General features: G+C 42.2%; 1 protein-coding gene across 4 annotated transcripts in view; it reads left to right on the forward strand.

Annotated features, from left to right (window-relative positions):
• The window catches only part of unm_sa1614 (un-named sa1614), a 135243-nt gene that overhangs the window by 36634 nt on the left and 78930 nt on the right, over positions 1-19679 (forward strand). For all 4 annotated transcript variants that reach the window (XR_010456052.1, XR_010456053.1, XR_010456054.1 and 1 more), the window contains exons 11-18: positions 176-245; positions 2445-2532; positions 9332-9380; positions 10506-10669; positions 12352-12485; positions 12902-12993; positions 14016-14202; positions 14607-14692. Coding sequence is in view for 1 of the 4 variants with exons in the window: in XM_064969261.1 (XP_064825333.1) it covers positions 176-245; positions 2445-2532; positions 9332-9380; positions 10506-10669; positions 12352-12485; positions 12902-12993; positions 14016-14202; positions 14607-14692 (870 nt within the window). In the remaining 3 variants the exon portion in view is untranslated. The remainder of the gene's footprint in view (positions 1-175; positions 246-2444; positions 2533-9331; positions 9381-10505; positions 10670-12351; positions 12486-12901; positions 12994-14015; positions 14203-14606; positions 14693-19679) is intronic.

Below are 19679 nucleotides of genomic sequence, written 5' to 3' on the forward strand. Positions count from 1 at the left end.
AGGGTTCACATACTTACTTTCCACTGTACAAGTGAAATCCTATTTATACTAGACGGATGTAGTATCACTATGTGTATAGTGAGAATTTAATTTGAGCTTCCATACAATTACATCACAGTACCTCAGTCAGATTGTAGGCTGAAAAATGTTCACTCTTGGTATTTGTTCCGTGCAGGTTGAGAAAGATGTGGCAGAAGAGGAATTGCACTGTGCAGAACTGCTACCTAACTATTGCACATGGAACTGTGAGTTCAGTGTTGTGGATTGTCTTCTGACACTATTGATGATAACCTGGTACTAAATAGTGCCTGGTGGGGCTTTTTTAATGAATCAAACGTGATAGTAATAACCTATGTGATTACCATGTTATCTTTTAGTAAAAACCTGCCGATTTCTATACCCTAAATAAAGTATAACTTTAATGCTTAAAGTGCAACTGACAGCATTTTAGCAACATTAAATATTATACAAATCTGTTCATATACACCACCAGGAAGAATATGACACATTTGTTTTTGTTTTTTTGCATTTTCTGACAAGCAAACACTTAGATATGGTCATTTTCACGTTTTTATAAATTCGTAGTATAAGTAATTCCTAAACATTCTAAGACATTTGAAAATTCTATAGCAATATAGAGTGGGAAAGCGGCCGTGCATTTGGACAATTGACATTGCAGTAAGTAAATAACACCTAATAAAGACATCTGTCTCGTCCAGGACCAGAGTCTACGCAGACCGATGCGCCATAGCCAATCGGAGGTACAGTAGGCCTATATGCAAACAAGCTGTTTGCGACAAGGGCCTGCCATCATTCTCTTTGAACTGGACCATGTGTTTACAGGCAGTTGCAACATCCTGGCTGTGTAGCCACCGTAAAACGATACAAGGAGAAAAAGTTAGTTAGTCAGTCACTCACCCACTCCTCTAATGACATGACGTCCTCTTAGCAGCTAGCTGAACTCAGCAAAAAATAAATGTCCCTTTTTCAGGACTCTGTCTGTCACATATAATTCGTAAAAATCCAAATAGTTTCACAGATCTTCATTGTAAAGGGTTTAAACACGGTTTCCCATGCTTCTTCAAAGAACCATAAACAGTTAATGAACATGCACCTGTGGAACGGTAATTAAGACACTATCAGCTTAGACTTTAGGCAATTAAGGATACAGTTATGAAAACTTAGGACACTAAAGAGGCCTTTCTACGGACTTTGAAAAACACCAAAAGAAAGATGCCCAGGGTCCCTGCTCATCTGCGTAAACGTGCCTTAGGCATGAGGACTGCAAATGTGGCCAGGGCAATAAATTCCTATGTCCATATTGAGACACGCCTAAGACGGCTCTACAGGGAGACAGGATGGACAGCTGATCGTCCTCGCAGTGGCAGACCACGTGTAGCAACACCTGCACAGGATTGGTACATCCAAACATCACACCTGCAGGACAGGTACAGGATGGCAACAACAACTGCCCGAGTTACACCAGGAACGCACAATCCCTCCATCAGTGCACAGACTGTCCCCAATCGGCTGAGAGGCTAAAACTAAAAGAGGATTTACCTTAATTGGTCGAGATCAGAGGGACCTCGAGTTAACCCGCTCGCAGGATTGGTTTGGTTCTTTTATACGTTAGCAACGAAGTTAGGGAAGTTGGAAGCTTGGGTAGAATGGCTTTGTAAACAAAAAGGGAGTAATGAATTGATCTATGGGCCTTTAATGAAGACCAGCCAACCTTTTGATACAGGATGCAGTGGTGAGTTTTAAAACTGTCACCAGTGATTAAAACGAATGCTCCTATGGTAGATGGCATCCAAAGGTTTAAGAGTAGTGGCTGCTGCAATCTGGCAAATGGTGTCACCATAATCAAGAAATTGCAGGAAAGTTGACTGTTCAATTCGTCTTTCTGCTATTTAGGGAGAGGCAAGATCTATTTCTTAAAAAGAAGCCCACTTTAAATCTTAGCTTTTTAACTTGCTCATCTGTATATCCTTCAAAATGTGGGCCGCGGCCCGCCCGTTGCCCTTTCCTGCTCTTATAGTGTTCACAATTTCCAGCCATGAAACAGCATTTGAATGTCATTGAAAGCAGCGTTTTTTCACTGTTGGTCACTTCAATTGCTGAAAATAACTATAAACCCCATGTTTAATCATTATTATTAGATAATGGTGTCTTGCACTCCTGTCAGAGCAAAACAGAATTGACAAAGAGAGAGAGAGATGATACTAAAGAGACCCTGGTGAAAGAGAGCAGTGCGAGAACTAGAGAACATGTATTTAGTCTTGCTTGCATTAAGTACACATTTTAAACCAGTTAGGGCTTTTTCTGTAAGGTAAAGTCAGATTTCAGCTTTAACATAGCTTGGTCATCAGTTGGGGCAATGGCATACATTATTGTCATCTGCAGGAGGGACTTCCCTGGGAGTAACCATGCTATCCTTTCCTCAGCCCAACAAACCACCAGCCAAACTCAACCTGCTCACGTGCCAAGTCAAGCCCAGTCTGGAGGACAAGAAGTGCTTTGACCTCATTTCTCGTAAGTCAGCCTCCCTAACCAGGATTGAAAATATACGTACAATTTAACTTTACGGTCTAGTTTGCATCTGAAATTTGTTCTCCTCTGTTAGTCTAACAATCAAAATTCAATAAAATGTTTTAGTCCAAATAATTTGGAAACATCGCTCTTTGAAATAATCATGCCTGTCAACCATGGCCTATTTTCATTATGAGTTCAGGTCATAATTATTGCGTATGCCGTATAAAACACACACACACACACACACACGTTGTCATGCAGACTTTGCTATGTTCCTGGTAGCCTCGGATAAAAACATTGATGTATACACGGACACAGTGACTGAGTTCATCAGGAAGTGTATAACGGATGTGGTTCCCACTGTGACTATTAAGTAAGCAAATCAAATAAACAAACAACAAATAAAATTAGCAGCACTCACTTTGTAGTGAGGCACAGCAACCTTCATCAGCCGCAGAAAGCCAGGCCTCTCAACAATTTGGCATCATGTCCTTTACAATGTAATATGAAATGAGTGCAGTGAGGTCCTGAGCATTTTTTGATGTGGGTGCATAAACAGCCTGCCTTTTTTAAATGCTTTCTCAAGTGTCTGTGTCACAACTGTAGAGGAGGGACCAGTAGCATCACTGGGTTTGCCTTCTGCACTCCCACTCTGTAAACAAGGGAATAGCAAATGTAGTATTATTATTATTACTAGTGTTACACACAGTCTAGGTGAATAATAATTATAATGTATCTTCTGCTTTGCATTTTAATATATCCAATGACCCCATACACAATTTACATAAATACAAAAGAGTCTTAAGACAGTGATAGTAATTGCATTGAGCCCAACAATTGACATAAATACAGGAGTCTTGCATAGGAGTCTTGCATAGGAGTCTTGCATAGGAGTCTTGCATAGGAGTCTTGCATAGGAGTCTTGCATAGGAGTCTTGCATAGGAGTCTATAGTGTTTCTCCTGTTGGAACACTTTTACAACCAAGTCGATGACTTCTGGATTTTAAATGAACAAAATATGTTGGTTGGGTGACTAAACTACATAACGTGTTATCGTGTGCAATGGGTGAATAGTCTTCAGACACACGACGCATACAGCAGCAGAACAACGTGTTGTGTTTTTACAAGAGTAGGTAACACTGAAGGATTCAGTTTACATTATTGACAAGCTATTAGCAAGTTAGACAGACAAACCATGACATTCCCCCATTCCAAAGTCCCCACATCACGCATTGAGCTAAAAGTTAACTTACCTTTCATTTGATATAAAGTGCTAGTCACAAAGATGACTCAAGAGATTTGAAGTGTTGCCCCCTCTCACAGCGTTATCTTTTTGTTGCTTGTTCTGCAGACAGGGTTTAAAAAATATATATATTTTTTTACTGATTTATTACAAAAACACAAGGAAGGGATAACATTAAAGTATTAGAACATGAAGGACAAACAATACAGCATCAAGACACGATCAAACATGTATCAGTCTTTCTGCAACATGTATCAGTCTTTCTGCAACAGAGCCATCCTTGTGTGAGAGTGCGTGTGCATAAAATATGTCAGTCTCCTTTTTCATGATCACAATCTTGTGAAACCCGAACCCACCAAGATCCCCCCCCCCCCCCACAGTTCCCCAATAGTTTTTCCTCAACCATTCGAGAGCCCTCCCATAGCCCCCCCCCCGAAGGAAAAAAACAAAAACATTTTTTTTAATTCCATTCCCCACCCCCAAGAACCCCCTAATGCACCAACAACCAACAAGGAAAAGACCGAAGAAAGCAGCAAACATCAATGCACATTTTTTAAAACAAAATAATACATTTAAAACAAAGGACATCAAGGACAACTGAAATCATAACAGCAATGCCAACTGTATATGATTGTGTGCAAGGCATTAGCCTCAGGCAATCCGGCATTAGTTGTAAAAACACTGCCACTTAGTGTCTTTCAAATGTACTTTTATTATGTTTTATTTGGACTTTTTTTCCCTTTATATTTTGATCATCCATTCTCTCTAACACACAGCAACTCCACTCCCACTTGTCTCCAATTCCACATACCTTCCCTCAGCCCATCCCATCTATCTCTGCTGGCCACCCACTTCGTGTTTCTACGCAACACATCTTTCAACTATGCTATGATGTTTAACGTACAATTTCAATTTATCTAATCGAATAGAATCTACAGATTGTGTGTTGAAAATAAATACTTTTACTAAGAGTATTTGTAATTGACTGAACCGGTCTCTCCAGATCTCCTAACAGTACTGTTTATAGGGTCAATTTTAGATCCATGCTATGCATTTTCAGCCAATCCTGAACCTGAGACCAAAAACAGTTGCCAGTTTTGATCCTTTATATTGGTCAGACAGACCAGTTCACTACCTCCTCCCGTTGCCACCCGCCTCCTCCATTTTTGTGACAATAATGTAATCAATTGGTTGTACTCTTGGATTTAGCAGACCTTCCTGTACAATTTTGATAACTCCATGAAGGTCATAACTCTACCATTACAATTTACAATATCATTTAAGAACAAAATGCCCTTTTCAAACATCTTTCCCATAAATACAGGTATTTTATCAACCAGCACATTTGGTAACCCTGCAGACAGGGTTACCATCTTCGATTAACTTTCCCTCTCTACTAATGTAAAACCCAAAATATGACCACACTTCAGATTTGGTCCTCTACAAATGCTGAAAAATCTCAAGAGCGCTGTCACTGCCTTCCTCCATGCTTTCACACAAAACAAAACCCACATTGCATGCTGCACCGGCGTCAGACTGTTGCTAACTTTGGTTGATGCTGGACAGTATTTACCATGGCTTTTTCAAACCGTGGTAATCAAACACGGGTTTTAACGGTAAGAACATTTTGAAACGGTAATACTAATCGTCAGGAATTTTACTGTGGATAATTGTGAAACTGGTAACCGCTTCATCCCTAGTGGTCACGCGCCTCCAACTCAATCATCAAGTTTGCAGACAACACAACCAAAGTAGGCCTGATTACCAACAATGACGAGACAGCCTACAAGGAGAAGGTGAGGGGCCTGGGAGAGTGGTGCCAGGAAAATAACCTCTCACTCAGTCTACAAAACAAAGAAGCTGATCGTGAAGTTCAGGAAACAGCAGAGGGAGCATGCCCCTATCCACATCGACGGGACCGCAGTGGAGAAGGTGGAAAGCTTCAAGTTCCTTGGCGTACACATCACTGATGAGGGACCTGGTGGAGTGGTTTTATTTTATTTTGATTTTTTATTAATAAATCAATACAGGAAGTACATGTGGAACAAGTATATATTAATAATATACAAAGGACAATTGGGCTAGGGGACCTTAAGGGAGATACATAGAATAATGTGTAACAGCTTATTTGTTAGTAGAGTATTTAATTGTCTTAAGCCTTGGTGGAGTGGTGCCAGGAACATAACCTCTCCCTCTACGTCAACAAAACGAAGGAGCGGAGCGTGGACTTCAGGAAAAAGCAGAGGGAGCATGCCCCTATCCACATGCAGTGGAGAATTTGGAAAGCTTCAAGTTCCCCAGTGTACACATCACTGAAAACTGTAATATCTTATGTGTTACTTTATATTATATATATATTTTTACTTTTGTTTATATAGTATATATTTTCTTAACTCTATTTCTTGAACTGCATTGTTGGTTAAGTGCTTGTAAGTAAGCATTTCACTGTAAGGTCTACACCTGTTGAATTCGACACGTGACAAATCAAATTTGATTTGACTATCTTAAATGGTCTACCCACACAGATAGTATGGTGAAGGCGCAACAGTGCCTCTTCAACCTCAGGAGGCTGAAGAAATTTGGCTTGTCCCCTATGACCTTCACAAACAGGCTGTATTACCACCTGGTATGGCAATTGCACCAACCACAGGGATCTTCAGAGGATGGTGCCGTCTGCACAACACATCACCGGGGGATACTGCCTGCCCTCCAGGACACCTACAGCACCCGATAATCACAGGAAGGCCAAAAATATCATCAAGGACATCAACCACCCGAGCAACGCCTGCAACACCTTCATTCAGAAGGTTACGTCAGTACAAGTGCATCAAAGCTGGGACCGAGTGACTGAAAAAACACTTATTTTTCAAGGCCGTCAAACTGTTAAATAGCCATCACTCGCCGGCTACCACCCGGTTACTCAACCCTGCACCTTAGAGGCTGCTGCCCTATACACAGTTGAAGTCTGAGGTTTACATGCACCTTATTCAAATACATTTCAACTCAGTTTTTCACAATTCCTGACATTTCTTCCTAGTAAAAATTCCCTGTCTTAGGTCAGTTAGGATCACCACTTTATTTTAACAATGTGAAATGTCAGAATAATAGAGAATTATTTATTTCAGCTTTTATTTCTTTCATCACATTCCCAGTGGGTCAGAAGTTTACATACACTCAATTAGTATTTGATAGCTTTGCCATTAAATTGTTTAACTTGGGTCAAATGTTTCGGGCAGCCGTCCACAAGTTTCCCACAATAAGTTGGGTGAATTTTGGCCCATTCCTCTGACAAAGCTGGTGTAACTGAGTCAGGTTTGTAGGCCTTCTTGCTCACACACACTTTTTCAGTTCTGCCCACAACTGTTCTATAGGATTGAGGTCAGGGCTTTGTGATGGCCACTCCAATACCTTGACTGTGTTGTCCTTAAGCCATTTTGCCACAGCTTTGGAAGTATGCTTGGGGTAATTGTCCATTTGGAAGACCCATTTGCGACAAAGCTTTAACCTCCTGACTGATGTCCTGAGATGTTGCTTCAATATGTCCACATAATTTTCCTGCCTCATGATGCCATCTATTTTGTGAAGTGCACCAGTTCCTCCTGCAAAAAAGCACCCACACAACATGATGCTGCCACTCCCATGCTTCACGGTTGGGATGGTGTTCTTCAGCTTGTAAGCCTCCCCCTTTTTCCTCCAAACATAATGATGGTCATTATGGTCAAACAGTTCTATTTTAGTTTAATCAGACCAGAGGACATTTCTCCAAAAAGTGTCTTCTTCCTTGCTGAGAGGCCTTTCAGGTTGTCGATATAGGACTTGTTTTATTGTGGATATAGATACGTTTGTATCGGTTTCCTCCAGCATCTTCACAATGTCCTTTGCTGCTGTTCTGGGATTGATATCCACTTTTCGCACCAAAGTACGTTCATCTCTAGGAGACAGAACGCGTGTCCTTCCTGAGTGGTATGATGGCTGCATGGTCCCATGGTGTTTATACTTGGGTACTATTGTTTGTGCAGATGAATGTACCTTCAGGCATTTGGAAATTGCTCCCAATGATGAACCAGACTTGTGGAGCACTACGTTTTTTTCTTCTGAGGTCTTGGCTGATCTCTTTTGATTTTCCCATGATGTCAAGCAAAGAAGCACTGAGTTTGATGGTAGACCTTGAAATGCATCCACAGGTACACCTCCAATTGACTCAAATGATGTCAATTAGCCTATCAGCAGCTTCTAAAGCCATGACATCATTTTCTGGAATTTTCCAGGCTGTTTAAAGGCACAGTTAACTTGGTGTATGTAAACTTCTGACCCACTGGAATTGTGATTAAGTGAAGTAATGTCTGTAAACAATTGTTGGAAAAATTACTTGGGTCATGCACAAAGTAGATGTCTTAACCGACTTGCCAAAACGATAGTTTGTTAACAAGAAATTTGTGGTGTGAATGAAAAACGAGTTTAAGGACTCTAACCTAAGTGTAAACTTCCGACTTCATCTGTACGTAGACATGGAGTCACTGGCCACTTATATGATGGAACACTACCGTAATTTCCGGACTATAAGCCGCTACTTTTTTCCCACGCGTTGAACCTCGCGGTTTATACAATGACGCGGCTAATTTATGGATTTTCCCGCTTTCACAAGATTCATGCCGCCAAAAAAACTGAGCACCATCACATAATGTGACGTAAATCGAGCGCGCTCAAACTTCCCATCATTCTGATTACGCGGTAGTCATTTTGTCACCCTCATCATCGCAAAGACACGGAGAAATGCATATGATGCAGCTTTAAAGTTGAAGGCGATGGATCTGGCTGTTGGAAAAGGAAATAGAGCTGCTGACAGCGTGGAGCATTGTCAAAAAATCCACTATCAACGGGTTTCGAAAGGCTGGACTGCTGCGTGTTGAAGAGGGCAGCGATCCAACATCGGATGAAGCAATTCTGAGGCTATTCAACTCCGACACCGAAGGAGATGACTTCAGTGGTTTCAGTGCACAGGAGGAAGATGGTGACCAATGACTTTCTTGGTAGGCTACTGTTTAATGTTTGTTACAAGCCGTGTTTCGTTTAAAGTTTATTTGTTTCAATGTACCGGTAGGCACCTGCGGCTTATAGACATGTGCGGCTTATTTATGTACAAAATACATATTTTTTAATAATTCAGTGGGTGCGGTTTATATTCAGGTGCGCTTAATAGTCCAGCAATTACGGTAGTCACTTTAATAATGTTTAGACACTGCTTAACTCATTTCATATGCCAATACTGTATTCTATTCTACTGTATTTTAGTTAATGCCACTCCGACATTGCTCATCCTAATATTTATATATTTCCTAATTCTATTGTTTAACTTTTAGATTTGTGTATTGTTAGATATTACTGTACTTTTTGAGCTAGGAACTTAAGCATTTCACTACACTTGCAATAACTTTTGCTAAATATGTGTATGTGACCAATAAAATATGATTTGATGAGAGCTCCTTTCATTTAAATGTGAAACATGTTCTTTGGATGCAGACTTTCTGATTCAACGTATTTTCTCTTGTGTTCTAGATAATCGCACATATCACTTTCTTGCTGATGACGAGCCAGTGTGTGTTGCGTGAGTAACCTTTCTATAGCAGGGACAGGCAACTTTGTTGGGGGTGGGGGCCAAAAAAATCTTAACTCATCGTAAAGGGCCGCAGTTGCTCGCTGGTCTTTAAAGAATAATTATAATTTTACTCTGTCCCCCCCCCAATTTCGTGGTATCCAATTGATAGTTACAGCCTTGTCTCATCGCTGCAGCTCCCGTATGAACTCGGGAGGGGCAAAGGTTGAGAGCCCTGCATCCTCCGAAACACATCCCAACCAAGCCTCACTGCTTCTTTACACAATATGTCGGAGGAAACACCGTACACCTGGCGACGGTGTCAGCGTGCACTGCGCCTGGCCCGCCACAGGAGTTGCTAGTGGGTGATGGGACAAGGACATCCCTGACGACAAACCCTCCACTAACCCGGACGACACTGGGCCAATTGTGTGCCGCCCCATGGGTCTCCCGGTCGTTGCCGTCTGCAACAGAGCATGGACTCTAACACAGAATCTCTAGTGGCACAGCTAGCACTGGGATGCAGTGCCTTAGACCACTGCGCCACTCAAGAGGCCCAGTTGCTCGCGGGTTTGCTCAAGTTGAGACCCTGACTGAGTTTCTTTTTTGTGGGGGGGGATTGACCTGAGGGCCTTCAAAAGGGGTGCAGCGGCATGCTGTTTGCCCATCCCTGCTCTATAGTGTTCACCTTTTCCAGCCATGAAACAGCATTTGAGTGTTATTGAAAGCAGCATTTTTTTACTGTTAGGCTACACGTTGATACTGTATCTGTGTTGAAAACATTTAATCTCCGGTAAGACATTTAACTTGTTTAGTGTAGTCAGTTTGTTACTCCACTCACTACTTGTAGCTGTGTAGTCCGTTTCTTTGTGTTGTTGGTCTGGCTATCTTAATTTTCCAGTTGGTAGCTAGCTAGCTAGCTAGCACTCACGTGGCTGCTACCATCATGTAGTTTTGTAATGGACCAAAACAAGCAGATGACAAGACAATTGTGTTTGGAAAAGTTTTTTTTTTGCTGTGGGCCTAGGTAACCACAGGTTGTTTTCCTCACAGGCATGTGGGCCATGACATTCTATCTAATACCGACTGAGACTATGGAATAGACCTTTTACTTTCCCTCTTCTTTTTATCATGCAGGTGGATCTCAGTGCTGACCAACAGTAAGCAGAAAGCCCTTAACGTGGCTCTGGATGATCGGAAGTCCAGTGGAGACAACAGTGTTGAGGACCTGACCAGAGCCATTACCGAGGATATCCGCCGCATGCCCGGCAACAACATGTGCTGTGACTGTGGGGCGCCAGGTCAGACCATGCCTACAGTGTGCTGCAGCCGGTTAAGGGTCAATTCTATTTCAAATCAGTCAATTGGGAAAGTAAACTGAAATTACAATTTCTCAAACAGAAGTTTACTTCCTGAATTGAATTGCAATTGACCCCAGCTCTGGTGTGCTGTCAGAGGAAGATTAGATTTGTCAGAGGAATTTGGTTCCCTGCAGTTAGGGCGCAGTGTATTTCTATTTGTTATGGATTCCCATTAGCTGCTGCCAAAGCAGCAAAATTAAGGCAGTTTATACAATTTTAAAACATTTCACAACACACTGCGTGCCCTCATGCCCCTACTCCACCACTACCACATATCTACAGTACTAAATCCATGTGTATGTATAGTGTGTGTGTATTCATGTGTCTGTGCTAATGTTTGTTTTGCTTCAGTCCCCACTGTTCCATAAGGTGTTTTTTTAAATCAGACTTTCACTTCCACTTTCAGCCAAGATTGACATGCATATTATTAATATTACCTCTCTGTCGACATCCAAGGGCCAGCCGTGCTGCCCTTTTCTGAGCCAATTGCAATTTTCCTAAGTCCTTTTTTGTGGCACCTAACTACACGACTGAACAGTAGTCAAGGTGCAACAAAACTTGGGCCTGTAGGACCTGCCTTGTTGATAGTGTTGTTTATAAGGCAGAGCATCGCTTTATTATTATAGACAGACTTCTCCCCATCTTAGGTACTACTGCATCAATATGTTTTGACCATAGCAGTTTAGTCATCTCAACTTGCTCAATTTCCACATCATTTATTACAAGATTTAGTTGAGGTTTAGGGTTTAGTGAGTGTTTTGTTCTAAATACTATGCTTTTAGTTTTAGAAATATTTAGGGCTAACTTCCTTGCCACCCACTCTGAAACTAACTGCAGCTCTTTGTTGAGTGTTGGTCATTTCAGTCCCTGTAGTAGCTGACGTGTATAGTGTTGAGTCATCCTCATACATAGAAACTCTGGCTTTGCTCAAAGTTAGTGGCATGTCGTTAGTAAAAATTGAAAAAAGCGGGGCCTAAACAGTTACCCTGGGGATTTCCTGATTCTAACTGGATTATATTTGATAGGCTTCCATTAAAGAACACCCTCTGTTCTGTTAGACAAGTAACTCTTCATCCACATTATAGCAGGGGGTGTAAATCCATAACACAAGTTTCCAACAGCAGGCTATGATCAATAATGTCAAAATCTGCACTGAAGTCTAACAAGACATCACCCACAATCATTCTATCATCAATTTCTCTCAGCCAATCATCAGTCATTTGTTTAACTGTTGTGCTTGTTGAGTGTCCTCACGCAACACACACTGGCTCGTCCTGTTCCAGCATGCTGGAATTCTTTTGTCAATTTGTGTACTGTAAAATAGCATTGTATCTGGTCAAACACAAGTTTACTAAGGTTGGTAAATGTGCATGGTGCAATGTGCACCTAGTTATGTTGACCCTGCTTAAGAACTGACTGTATGGATTGAAAATGTTGGTGTTTCTAAATGTTGCTTCATGGGCCTTTGCACCATGACCAGAAAAAGAAACCTTTTAGAAACACTAAAAATGGTTTCTCACAAGTGCTTGCATGCAACTGTCTTCCACAAGGCATAGTTTTGCAAATGACAAACCTTATACTGTCGGCATACTATAAACTATGTCCACTATGTCTCTCTTTAGACCCAACTTGGATCTCCACAAACCTGGGCATCCTGACATGTATCGAGTGCTCTGGGATACACAGAGAGATGGGCGTGCACTACTCCCGGATCAAGTCTCTTTCCCTGGACAAGCTGGGTACCGCCGAGCTAATGGTGAGTGCCTCTGAATCTTTAGTTGGACAAAACAACTATGAATGTTAATACCACATGGAGGGTAAGAATAGATAAATGGTGAATATGAAAAGTACTCTCGGAATAAACGGTTAGAATAGTTCCCCAACGGTGTTCATTACTCTCCTCAATTTGATGAGGTAGAATGTAACAATAGGGATTTAAACTCAATTAAATATGCAGCAGACATGGCATTAGGTACATGATTTGAGGACAAATAAGTTTGTGATTTTTTTAATATATTCAACAACAACTCAGTGATTGTTGTGTCACCAACTGGGTCAGTGCTTCAATATGCTTCATTGTTTGATGTGAAATCAGTTTTAGTAGTTGGTCAGCTCCTCTCAACCCTATTGTGAATGGTTTTTCATAATCCCCCCCCCCCTTCTCTTTTTAAGCTGGCAAAAAACATGGGCAATTCAGGCTTCAATGAGATAGTGGAAGCCAATGTCCTGAGTCCCTCACTGAAACCCACGGCAGAAAGTGACATGTGAGTGATGAGCAGGGCTGGAATTACTCCCCAGTCCTCAAACTGCAGCCAGTCACCTACAGCTGTATGATTCCCTAGAACTGCTCAGCAAATTTAGAGATGGCTATATCAAAGTTAAGCCTAATCTTATTCCTCTGAACTCCTTTAAAAGATAACTCGTGGAACATTTTATACATTACATTTTTATAAATACATTACGTTTTGGAGCATGCATTGAGATTTAATAGTGTGCTGTGTTGAAAAGCTCACTGCCGAAAATATATTCTAATTGTATTTTGATATTTACTGTTTCAAACTATGAGAAAATAATTAAGATGGAACAGTGTGTTGTGATAGCACAAAAATGCTTGACATGTCTGTGAACCCCTTAGTAGTAAGGTCCTGTCTAGTGGTTACTGTGTGTAAGAAAAGCATAACTACAACCTTGTTACATGTGGACATGTACCATAAGCACAATCCATTTCCATTAAGCACAATCCACCCCCACCTCCCCTGACCCTGCTAGTCTTAACATTATTGGCAAAATTATGACTCACACACTGATGTTCAGTTCATGTTTGCATTAGTGAATGTACCCATGAACTGAAAATGTCATTCTTTTAGTGCTTTTAAGAAATTGTAGTTTCAACAGGGGCTCCTGAGTGGGACTGCGGTCAAAGGCACTGCATCTCAGTGCCAGAGGCGTCACTAGAGAACCTGGTTTGATTCCAGGCTATATCACAACCGGCCGTGATTAGCAATCCCATAGGGCGGCGCACAATTGGCCCAGCGTCATCGGGGTTAGGATTTGGCCTGGGTAGGCCGTCACTGTAAATAAGAAGTTGTTCTTAACTGACTTGCCTAGCTAAATAAAATATAAAAACAGATTTACTGTTTGTCTTAGATGTTGATCATAGTAGCCTCCAATTTACTTCTCATTGAAATGTATAAAAGGCTGTTTTTTACTCTTCATATGGCTCTGATTTCCCAATTGCAATACCCATCTGTATCGTGTAATGAGTGCGTCCCCTCTGTATCATTAGGATGGTGCGTAAGGACTTCATCCTGTGTAAGTACATGGAGTGTCAGTTTGCCCAGCACAGCAGCAGTTCCTTTTCCACTTTGAGAAGGAATTTACAGGAGGCGGTGTGCAGCCGAGACATCTTCAGCCTGCTCCAGCTCTATGCCGTGAGACTGGACCTCAGCCAACCTCTGGCCAACCCGGTGCAGGTACACCCAATGACTAATCCAAACTCTAACCTCGTAAACTTAGTACCTAACACTGACCTCATCCAGCCTTTAGCCAGCCCTGTGTAGGTGCATACTGTAAGTATACTTACAAAATGACTAACCATCACCCTAGACAAAACCTTACTCCATACCCCTGTGCATGTAGACCCAGGCCCTGTCCAGAAACAACCCCTAACCCCTAGACACCTGTGGAGTTCTGAAAGTATTTGATAGGTTTACATATATGGTGATAGCTACACCCTGTCCTCTGATAGGCTAGGTGGAATGTTAGCCATATTGCTTACACCTATTCTTCCCTCTGTGTCGAGGGGGTAGGGGATAGGGATTGGTCCTGGACAGGGCGCGAGACTCTTAACCATAACTCAACCCTCCCATGTTTGTAGGAGAAAGGGGAAACTGCACTCCACCTGGCTGTCCTGCTGGCTGATAGGACCTCACTTCACATTGTGGACTTTCTTGTTCACAACTGGTAAGTAATTTTATGCAGCATTATAGATTTTTTATTTCAAGGGACAGTCAAGAAAGCTGTAATGCATGAAAAAAGAAACTGAAGAATGCCATTAGTAGTGTCCCTATATTCCTACAGCTCAAAGGGACAATCGCATCCAATGTGGCCCTTGCCCTTTGTTAATTCTGAACTGTTAACTGTGCTCTGAACTCTTGCATGATGTTTGTTGTGGCTTTAAAGAGATTCTCTGGTACTTTTGTATACTTTGTAAACAGTAGTTCTGAAAGTAGCACCCACGAGCCAAAGGTGGCCCCCGAAAATTGTGTCACATATGTGCTGATATGTGCACCACGTCATTGCTCTCTCTCTCTCTTACTCTCTGCTGTTTCCACTGAACTGTTGGGCCCGCCCTGCAAACTCATTGGATAACGCTGGGCAGGTATCTTGATAGCTGCCACTCTTTATCCACATTATAGCAGGGGGTGTAAAGCCATAACACATGTTTTTCCAGCAGCGGACTATGAATCGATAATGTCAAAAAGCTGCACTGAAGTCTAACAAGACAGCTCCAACAATCATTTTATCATCAATTTCTCTCAGCCAACCATTAGTCATTTGTGTAAGTGCTGTGCTTGTTGAGTGTCCTTCCCTATAAGTGTGCTGAAAGTCTGTTGTCAATTTAACTGTGTAATAGCAGTGTATCTGGTCAAATACCATTTTTTTCCAGAGGTTTACTAAGGGTTGGTAACAGGCTAATTGGTTGGCTATTTGAGCCAGTAAAGGTGGCTTTACTATTCTTGGATAGCCAAATGACTTTAGCTTTCCTCCAGGCCTGAGGCCGTACACTTTCTAGTAGGCTTACATTAAAAATGTGGCCATATTGTCTGCTATTATCCTCAGTAATTTTCCATCCAGATTGTCAGACCCCGGTGGCTGGTCATTGTTGATAGACAACAATCTTTTTTTTTAACCTATTCCACACGGATTTTACGGAATTCAAAAGTATAATTCTTGTCTTTCATAATTTTGTCAGATATACGTGGATGTGTAGTGTCAGCGTTTGTTGCCAAGTGGAATAATCAATTTCATAAAGTGTCAAGTGCAGTGTCTGGTTGCTCTTCATTACACACCACAGACCAGCAAATATTCTTTACAATAAGTTTTGTAGCGATTCACATGTTGATGATGTATGTCCTGTTATACACTATATTAGACCCAGTCTTTGGAACTTTGGTTTTCCTAGATATGGCTACTATATTGTGATCACTATCCTATGGATTTGGATGCTGCTTTAAAGGAGATTTCTGCAGCATTAGTAAAGATGTGATCAATACATGTTAATGATTTCATTCCGGTGCTGTTTGTAACTACCCTGGTAGGTTGACTGACAACCTGAACCATGTTGCAGCCGCTGGTTATTGTTTGAAGTTTTTTCTTGAGTGGACAGCTTGATGAGAGCCAGTCAATATTTAAAATCACCCAGAAAATATTATTCTCCGCTGATTACACATGCATTTCACACACATTATTCATATACTGACTGTTAGCACTTGGTGGTCTATAGCAGCTTCCCACAATAATGAGCTTAAGGTGAGACAGATGAACCTGTAGTCATATTACTTCAACAATATTTCACATGCTTTACAGGAATGTGGTTGTGAATATAGACTGCAACATCGGCCCCGTTGGCATTTCCGTCTTTTCGGTAGATGTTATAACCATGTATTGCTACCACTGTATCAAAAGGTATTATCTAAGTGAGTTTCAGAAATAGTCAGAATATGAATGTCATCTGTTACAAGTTAGTTATGGACTTCATGGACCTTGTTTATCAGGCTGCATATGTTAATATGAGCTATTTCTGTTGCACTTTTCTGGGTTGCTTGATTTGTTTAAGGCTTTACTGGGAAGCTTATCAGAAGTAGACTTGTTCATGTTACTTATATTAGAGCTGATAGTGCAGGGTGAGCTGCACACAGTGGTCTTCCTACTAGGGCACACTGCCTCAGTGCAACCCATATATCTCTGGTTCATATGCCCTTGATTACTGCATACAATAGCTGTAGGATTAACATAGGTAGTCAGGGCAATTAGAGGGACATAAATTAAGTTACTTGCATTATGTCTGGCAAAGCCCCTAGGATAATTTACATTTGATGCAGCATTATGATGACTCATTGTCACAATGGTAGGGATTAACTGAGCTGGTCATTGATAAGTCATTGTTTCAACGCTGCCTTGAAATGCGTGGACAGAGTCCAGGAGCCAAGATGATTAGGATGGACTCCATCATTCCTGTAGAGCAGTGGTTCCCTCAGTTACCACTGTGTAACTTCTTCATCATAGCCTAAATTTTGTCCCGCACATTGAATAAATATAGTTGCGGAGAGTCCCTGTAATCCTAGATTCAGATCATTCAGGTGACAAAAAACATCAACCAGATAGGCCAGTCGTGTAAGAAACTCGTCATCGTGCAAGTGGTCAGACAAGTGAAAATTATGGTCAGTAAGGAGAACTTTAAGCTCGTCTCTCAATTCCCCAAAAAATGTTTCAATACTTTGCCCCTTGATAACTAGCGCACTTCTGTATGTTGTAAAAGCGTTACATGGTCGCTGCCCATATCATTGTAAAATACAGAAAATACACGAGAGTTTAGGGGCCTTGCTTTAACAAAGTTAACCATTTTCACTGTAGTGTCCAAAACGTCTTTCAAGCTGTCAGGCATTCCCAGCCAAGAGCCTCTCGGTGGATTCTGCAGTGTACCCAAGTGTCGTCGGGAGCAACTGCTTGCACGCGCGTTACCACTCCACTATGTCTCCCTGTCATGGCTTTTGCGCCATCAGTACAGAAACCAACACATCTTGACCACCAAAGTCCATTTGATGTCAAAGATGTCCAGTACTTAATTAAAAAAAAATCCAAATCAAATTGTATTTGTCACATACACATGGTTAGCAGATGTTAATGCGAGTGTAGCGAAATGCTTGTGCTTCTAGTTCCGACAATGCAGTAATAACCAACAAGTAATCTAACTAACAATTCCAAAACTACTACCTTATACACACAAGTGTAAAGGGATAAAGAATATGTACATAAAGATATATGAATGAGTGATGGTACAGAGCGGCATAGGCAAGACGCAGTAGATGGTATCGAGTACAGTATATACATATGAGATGAGTATATAAACAAAGTGGCATAATTTAAAGTGGCAAGTGATACATGTATTACATAAAGATGCAGTAGATGATAGAGTATAGTATATACGTATACAAATGAGATAATATAATGTGTACATACCCTACATTATTTAAGTAGCATTGGCTAGTGACATATTTTACATCAATTCCCATTATTAAAGTGGCTGGAGTTGAGTCAGTGTGTTGGCAGCAGCCACTCAATGTTAGTGGTGGCTGTTTAACAGTCTGATGGCCTTGAGATAGAAGCTGTTTTTCAGTCTCTCGGTCCCAGCTTTGATGCACCTGTACTGACCTTGCCTTCTGGATGATAGCGGGGTGAACAGGCAGTGGCTCGGGTGGCTGTTGTCCTTGATGATCTTTATGGCCTTCCTGTGGCATCGGGTGGTGTAGGTGTCCTGGAGGGTAGGTAGTTTTCCCCCGGTGATGCGTTGTGCAGGCCTCACTACTCTCTGGAGAGCCTTACGGTTGTGGGCGGAGCAGTTGCCGTACCGGGCGGTGATACAGCCCGCCAGGATGCTCTCGATTGTGCATCTGTAGAAGTTTGTGAGTGCTTTTGGTGACAAGCCGAATTTCTTCAGCCTCCTGAGGTTAAAGAGGCGCTGCTGTGCCTTCTTCACGTTGCTGTCTGTGTGGGTGGACCAATTCAGTTTGTCAGTGATGTGTACGCCGAGGAACTTAAAACTTACTACCCTCTCCACTACTGTTCCATCGATGTGGATAGGGGGGTGTTCCCTCTGCTGTTTCCTGAAGTCCACAATCATCTCCTTAGTTTTGTTGACGTTGAGTGTGAGGTTATTTTCCTGACACCACACTCCGTGGGCCCTCACCTCCTCCCTGTAGACCGTCACGCCGTTGTTGGTAATCAAGCCTACCACTTTTGTGTCGTCCGCAAACTTGATGATTGAGTTGGAGGCGTGCGTGGCCACGCAGTCGTGGGTGAACAGGGAGTACAGGAGAGGGCTCAGAACGCACCCTTGTGGGGCCCCAGTGTTGAGGATCAGCGGGGTGGAGATGTTGTTACCTACCCTCACCACCTGGGGGTGGCCCGTCAGGAAGTCCAGTACCCAGTTGCACAGGGCGGGGTCGAGACCCAGGGTCTCGAGCTTGATGACGATTTTGGAGGGTACTATGGTGTTAAATGCTGAGCTGTAGTCGATGAACAGCATTCTCACATAGGTATTCCTCTTGTCCAGATGGGTTAGGGCAGTGTGCAGTGTGGTTGAGATTGCATCGTCTATGAACCTATTTGGGCGGTAAGCAAATTGGAGTGGGTCGAGGGTGTCAGGTAGGGTGGAGGTGATATGGTCCTTGACTAGTCTCTCAAAGCACTTCATGATGACGGAAGTGAGTGCTACGGGGCGGTAGTCATTTAGCTCAGTTACCTTAGCTTTCTTGGGAACAGGAACAATGGTGGCCCTCTTGAAGCATGTGGGAACAGCAGACTGGGATTGATTGAATATGTCCGTAAACACACCAGCCAGCTGGTCTGTGCATGCTCTGAGGGCGCGGCTGGGGATGCCGTCTGGGCCTGCAGCCTTGCGAGGGTTAACACGTTTAAATGTTTTACTCACCTCGGCTGCAGTGAAGGAGAGTCTGCATGTTTGGGTTGCGGGCCGTGTCAGTGGCACTGTATTGTCCTCAAAGCGGGCAAAAAAGTTATTTAGTCTGCCTGGGAGCAAGACATCCTTGTCCGTGACTGACTTCTTTTTGTAATCCGTGATTGACTGTAGACCCTGCCACATACCTCTTGTGTCTGAGCCGTTGAATTGCGATCCTCTCCTGGTTTCCAGAAGAGGAAGTTTTCCTTA

The sequence above is a fragment of the Oncorhynchus masou genome, chromosome 6, assembly GCF_036934945.1.
Source record: "Oncorhynchus masou masou isolate Uvic2021 chromosome 6, UVic_Omas_1.1, whole genome shotgun sequence".
NCBI classification, from domain to species: Eukaryota; Metazoa; Chordata; class Actinopteri; order Salmoniformes; family Salmonidae; genus Oncorhynchus; species Oncorhynchus masou.